We start from the raw sequence: 6,574 nt of genomic DNA, 5'->3' as shown, positions 1-6,574 counted from the left end.
TCCCTGTAAATAAATAAAATAAATGATTAAACATAAGTACTGAGCCCTCACCACAATGAAATAGTATCAATTTGTTGAGGCTGTGTCAGAAATAATTCGTCTTAAACGGCTTCAGAGGACACACAAGCTGTATTTAAAATGAGAAAAAAACCGTTACTCTGCCACTTTTTCAAAATTCATAATAAACGACATCTACAACCACTCCTTGTCGCATTGCGTCATCGTGCGTTCTACACACGCTACTGCAGCGCGAGCAGTGTTTCCCGTTGCCTAGCAACAGGGAAGCGCCTCGTCCAGTGCCTCTAGTTTTTCCACTCTGTTTACTGTCTAGCTGAGTTTCCGTTCAATGGCCGAGAAGGTGAAAGAGAAGCCAAACATGGTCCAACAGGACGCCTTGTTTATCGAGACCGTCAGGAAGGAGCAGAGACTCCAGAGCCTCCACACGGAGTTTAACTTCAACCCACGAAGGAAATGTAAGAAGCTCTGTTCACTTTAACCGACAAGTGCGATAAACAATTCATTATACCTCTGCAGTGATACACAACTGCTCCTCTGGATTAATAAAAATCACATAGCACTCTCCAAGAATCCGGGTACTTTGAGTCCATGGTCAGAGCAGCTACTTTGTGTTAAATTTATTTTTAGGTGATCAGTTGAGTGTACTATAACTCAGAGGTACCAGCTGTACAGTTCCTGTATGTAACTTAGAGTTTATTTTGATTTTTTGTTTTAGAAAAAAATATATTAATCTTACTTTATGAAGTTTCTGCTGTGGAAAACTTACAAAACAACTCTTAAGGTAGCTTAAAGTTCACCAACAGTCCACAAATATGATCAATTTTGCCTTTGTTGATCAAATTGAAGCATCAGTATCAAAACTCAGTCATTTACATAATAAAGATTTAAACTGTACTCTGGAGCTCAGTCAGGTCAAGCTGAAACATTAAAGGATAAGTTCGGTTAATACAGCTTTTACATTGTTTATAGAATGAAGTACAACAAAATACTCACCCAGAAGGCTTTCCTGATCCAAGCAGTGCTTCGGGAGATATTTAGATCCAAAATCATGCAGCGGACGTCCGTATAATGGGATCCATCGGGGCATAGACAGCGGCGCTCCTAAAACTGCATTAATCGTCCAAAAACTCGTGTTTTTCACCAATATTCCATCATGGTCCGCTCCGGGTTAGTCCTCTGCTGCAGTCTGTGTCACTCCAGACAGCGCTGTGTGGCTGTAATGACGAAGACTTTGTTTACGATTGCCCCTCCGTGCATGCGCAGTACTCTCTGGAGAACTGACTGCACTTTCTCCTTTCTTTGAGGGGCAATCGTAAACAAAGTCTTTGCCAGTTCAGAGGTCATTACAGCCCCACAGCGCTGTCTGGAGTGACACAGACTGCAGCAGAGGACTAACCCGGAGTGGACCATGATGGAATATTGGTGAAAAACACAAGTTTTTGGACGATAAATGTAGTTTTAGGAGCGGCGCTGTCTATGCCCCGATGGATCCCATTATACGGACGTCCGCTGCACGATTTTGGATATAAATATCTCCCGAAGCACTGCTTGGATCAGGAAAGCCTTCTGGGTGAGTATTTTGTTCTACTTCATTCTATAAACAATGTAAAAGCTGTATTAACCAAACTTATACTTTAAGGAGGTGGTTTTCTTCTTTTTTTCTTTTTACATTCTACGAAAGACTAATAAGTTAAATGTTGGATGTCAATACCACATATGGTAAAAGTTTCAAACCTAGTTAAGAAGTGGTGGATTGATCCCAGGGTGAGACTGGGTTGTTGAATTATGAGAAGATATTTTCTCACAGTGTTTGTTTTTTCACTTTTAGTGCACGTGCTGCCTGACAAACCAATGTCTAGGAAACCACCTGAAGTCATCATGCAGTCCAGTAAGTTTGTGTTAACTCTGTTAAAATACTTAAATACTTAAACATGACTTTAAATCCAGTGAAACAAGAATGTTTCTTCTCTTTTCAGCTGAATATATTGAGGCCTATCGCAAAGCCCAAGAGGAACCCAGGAAGAAATATCTAACGCCTCAGACGGAGAGTCAGGAAACAGGGTGGTGGTCAACTCCACTGGTAAGGAAAACACCAAGCTGGCAACAGGACATTAAGGTGGTACTGTGGGTATTGGGCCTGAGTTTAGGCTGGGAAACCATAATGCAGGCATACAGGGTTCATAAATTATGTGATTTTAGATTGAGCTTGAAGAAGACTGACTCTTTTTATTCTTTTTCCCCAGATTCAAACAAACCGCAACGACCGGAGGCTTCACTTCCAGAGGGTCAACTCTGACGTCACCAAACACAAAGAGCTGCTCCTGCGTTCAGCAGCTCAGACTTGAGTCTGTTCATGAGCTTGTCTCAAAGTATTACAGCATAAAGGATGAAACCTACTTAAGAGTGAGCTCATTAATCCACCTCAGACATGTGTGATGGGTTTTTTCCCTCTGGTTCAGTGGCTGTGTAAACCAAACTTGATCATCTTATCCTATCAAACTGCAGACTCCTCTTTTTTGGTACATGAGCCCATTTATCCTCAGGGGACTCCATTCCTGCTGAGTCAGCTCAGACACAAACACAAAGTATCTGCCCTCTTCTCATCAAATAACGAGGAAGAAAAGATGCAAATCCTCTAAAAAGTCAGAACCTCCGTTCAGATTTTTATTTATCAAACACATCATCAGCAGGAGCTGCCCTTTAGCATCTCCTTCTCAGCAAACAAAGAAAGAGACTCGCAGGGCAAACATTTGCACAGGTCTATACAAAGCAGGCTTGCCCATCACATTCTAATCATATTAATGAACGAGGGAAAGGGCAAAAGTAGCAGCTGCTCAATATTATAAAATGTCAGATCACATGGGGGACAATCGATGAGTCAAGTTGCTGAGTTTGTAAAAAAAAATAAAACAGAAAACAAACTCTGAAGGGCACACAATACAAAGAAGAAGAGAAGAAATTTGATGCAGAATCACAGGGAGCTACAACACAAAGAGAAACATACTCTCATCATGGTTTAAGCAGCTCTACTCAGCTCCTTTTTGGGTTGCTGTTTCTGCAATCTCATGGGTCCAGTCCTTCAAACAGCCCCCGTACTCCCCTTCTGGCACAGAAGGCCCTCTGCATCCATCCAGGCGTATTTTACAAAGGCCCCACTGAATAAAAGAAAAAAATAAAGTGTACTTTTTCCTCTGTCTCCTGTTGTGTACAGAGGACAGACTGAGGTGCCAGCAGGGAAACTTGCTCTAAACCCAGAGTCGAGTCTGGCCGATAGATCAGGAAAATGTCCATTTCTCTTAAGAGCGACCCTTCATTTTCCTGCGGACCGATTTGCCCGGACGTTTCTGAAAACAAAGTAAAAGGCCATTAGTTTCTTCATATTGCAGCACAATCCTGAAGTATTAATCCAGGTGGTGTCTATATATCAGTGACTCACATTTTGTTTTCCTCCTTTGCCTTTCTTCCCTCCTTTGCCGCCCTTAGCATGAGCCACTTTAGCGCGGAAACTTGACACATCGTTGAAGCTCTCTTTGGTGTTCCACTTCTTTCCACTCTTCTTGCCTCCAAAGCCAAACTTCTGGTCCTTGTATTTTCTCTTGGCATTAGGGCTGTTGAAGTAACATCAACAGTTTGAGCTTCTTGATAACTGACACAAATATAAACATGTAAACAAACACAGCTTGGTTGAAACATCTCACCCTTTCTTGTTGGCCACTTTCTTGGATCCTTGTGCAGGCTCTTTACCCTTTTTCTGGTCTCCTTCCAAGAAATCCAGTTTGTCTGTCATACCTGTGACAAAAGCATGATGAGTCTCATTTTGACAAGATTGGAACAAGTTGATATGTGTGAGCAACAACACAGAAATTCATTTATTCCTGTGTGTGTGTAGCAGAAAATAAAAACTCATGAAGTCTCACCTTTCTGATATTTCTTCACAGCAGACATCATGGCCTTCTTCTCTTTCTGCCTCTTCTGGATCACTTCTATTTGGACCTGAGGCACATTGAAATTCAGTTAACTCTCCAGCCTATGATGGTGAATTTTTCTTTATCCATCTTCAATTCAATCATATAAAATAAAAAAGAATCCACAGGAGAAAGAGGTATGAACCTTTTTGCCGAACTTCCTCTGCTCTCGCAATTTCTTGGCTTTTTCTGACCTCTCCATTATCAACTGCTTTGAGATCAGCTTCTTCCTGATCTGAAGGAAAGAAAAGACTTTGATTTAGGTCTGACAGAGGAAAAACTGTTCCTCTTACTAAGAAAAAAAAAAAAACACTTTAAGTTTTTATCAAAAGAGAAAACAGCTCACCTTCTGCATGTGCTGGTCTGACTTTGCCATCTCTGCAAAGTAGTCATCTGGCCTCTTGGTGGAAATACCGTTCTTGTTTAAGAGGGGCAGAGCCTCGAGGACTGTCGCTTGAGCCTGACGGTAGCTGTGATTTACATAACACAGAACATGAAGGTTTAGATTGAGCAGAAATCAGTCTCCAATTGTGCGGTTTACTGGAGAGGAGACCTAACATAATGCTTTAACATTTCTCTAACAACTCCATCTTCTGAATAACACAAAACGTGATCACAAACTTTAGAGCATTTGTTTTACTTAAAACAAAATGTACACCAAGTGACAATCACTCACAAGAACATCTCCCTTTGGAAATCGTCGTCAGCATTAACATCTCCATTGGCTGGATTTGGGACTTTGCCTTCAGCTTTGGCGAGGACGTCTTCAGCAGGTGGGTTGGTCAGATCCAACCGCTCCACCCAGGGAAGGTCTTTACGAAAATCAGCAAGACACTGTTTCAACCCCTCCTACAACGAGATACAAGATCACATATCATCAGAAGTCCTTTGTTGAATACAAAGGTACTGACACTGCCATAGTGGTAGTTTTTGTCACACAATTCTACAAAGATTTAACAGGACATGTGCTCAATACCACTTGCTGGATAGTTTAAAGTAGAGGTGTCCCAGTCCGATATTGATATTGAATATCGGTCCGATATCAGCAAAAAACAACTATCGGTATCGTATCGGAATGCATCTAAAATCTCCAATATAAGCGGTTTCTGTTACCCATTGGTTAATAATAAATGGGTCAGATTTTCCTCATACCTACTGTTGCTGACCGCTGTTCTTTGTTTGAATAATATTACTTTATCAAGCCTTTTCTAACATGACAGACATACTACAAAATAAGTAATAAAAGTATGCATGTTTAATGTTGATATCGTATCGGATAAATATCGGTATCGGCCAATGCTCAATGCTGCAGTATCAGTATCATATCGGAAGTGAAAATGTAATATCGGGACATCCCTAGTTTAAAACATATACCCTTTAGGGACAGACTATTTACAGAGATCGCTAAAAAAGTGACAACCCACTGCAAACAAATCCACATCTATTGTTATAAGTTAACAGTAAGTTCACACATGGCTTAAGAACCTGTGTACAGCAGAGAAAGCATTCGAACTAGGATTCTCAAATGCGGTTGCATTCACTGTAATATTATTTTGTAGCACTTGAAAGCTGTGTAAAATCATACTTGGTATAAGTGTGAAGCATATTTATTGCCTGTATAACTTTTTACCTCTGCAGGTGTGATTGATCATAATTCATTGAAGATTTTTTTTAAAAATAAAACACAGAAAAAAGTAATGTTTGTCATCACTTGCTCTAAAAGTATTCAGTGAAATGTATGTGTCCTGGACCTGTATTTACACATAGAATATGGACTCACTTACCAAATTATTGACCAACTTTTTGGGTTTATCCACCAGAACATTCATCCCGGGTTTCAACAACCCCTTGGCAAATGCTTCTTGGAGCTAGACAGAAGGAAAAAAAGACATGATAGGTTAGAGTTGTAAACACCATGGTGTGGAAAAAAACACTAGGCAGACAACACTTAAAAAACTGTAAAATAATCTAGTTTTCAGAAAGGCAGCTGTATTATTTCTCTCTTCATTTTACTGTAGTTAAGGGCCGATTTTCGCACTCCCTCACCTCATCGTCTGATAATTCACTGTCTTCATCCTCTGACTCCAGTCCGAGCTGCTCGTCCTCTTCCGCGGACTCCATACTCCTGCTTTCAATGATCATAAGGTGAGAAAATACAATCTAATGGTTGTAAACACGAAGAAACCCCTCGCTGTGGACTCTTCTCTCCTCACATGTACAAGAAGCTCACGTGGGGAGGAAGTGACGGTGAGCGACGTCACTATGGTGTTCAACGGACACGGTCCGCCGGCAGAAAGGATGGGTTTAACGGAAGGTTCCTACGCGGGGAAAACACGGAAAATACTGAGTTACAGGTAAATTTTGTTGATTTTTATTTTTGTATGAATATTCTTTTATCATGCCGGGGGCTGTAAGTGTTAACATAGTAAGTAACGTTTTAAAAATGTATCTCCGTCACACTCTGTTTTTCAAATTTTCGTCACTCCGCAATTTTTGGAGTGCTGTTAACTTTTTGTTTAGCTTTTCATACATAAAACAACAGTTGCAAAAATGTAAGTAGCAAAAGTTTGTCGGTATAAAATAGAAAAGTT

General features: G+C 40.6%; 2 protein-coding genes across 2 annotated transcripts; one reads left to right on the top strand and one right to left on the bottom strand.

Moving 5' to 3' along the window:
* The first annotated feature begins 304 nt into the window (after positions 1 to 304).
* cfap144 (cilia and flagella associated protein 144) lies at positions 305 to 2,848 on the top strand. Its single transcript, XM_074667472.1, has 4 exons — positions 305 to 473; positions 1,847 to 1,906; positions 1,995 to 2,098; positions 2,262 to 2,848. The coding sequence occupies exons 1-4, from the start codon at positions 347 to 349 to the stop codon at positions 2,361 to 2,363; spliced, it is 393 nt and encodes a 130-aa protein (XP_074523573.1). The 5' UTR covers positions 305 to 346; the 3' UTR covers positions 2,364 to 2,848.
* An 86-nt stretch (positions 2,849 to 2,934) lies between these two features.
* ebna1bp2 (EBNA1 binding protein 2) lies at positions 2,935 to 6,268 on the bottom strand. The gene is made up of 9 exons (XM_074667471.1): positions 6,030 to 6,268; positions 5,768 to 5,851; positions 4,660 to 4,832; positions 4,330 to 4,453; positions 4,129 to 4,218; positions 3,936 to 4,011; positions 3,717 to 3,807; positions 3,455 to 3,626; positions 2,935 to 3,362 (listed from the first exon to the last, which is right to left on the bottom strand). The coding sequence occupies exons 1-9, from the start codon at positions 6,123 to 6,125 to the stop codon at positions 3,315 to 3,317; spliced, it is 954 nt and encodes a 317-aa protein (XP_074523572.1). The 5' UTR covers positions 6,126 to 6,268; the 3' UTR covers positions 2,935 to 3,314.
* Positions 6,269 to 6,574: the final 306 nt, after the last annotated feature.

This window comes from Halichoeres trimaculatus, unplaced genomic scaffold, assembly GCF_033239565.1.
Source record: "Halichoeres trimaculatus isolate MK-OKI-2021-1 unplaced genomic scaffold, fHalTri1.1 fHalTri1_scaffold_4, whole genome shotgun sequence".
NCBI classification, from domain to species: domain Eukaryota; kingdom Metazoa; phylum Chordata; class Actinopteri; order Labriformes; family Labridae; genus Halichoeres; species Halichoeres trimaculatus.
Note: the sequence above shows the minus strand (reverse complement) of the source record. Positions and strands in the feature narration are given on the sequence as shown.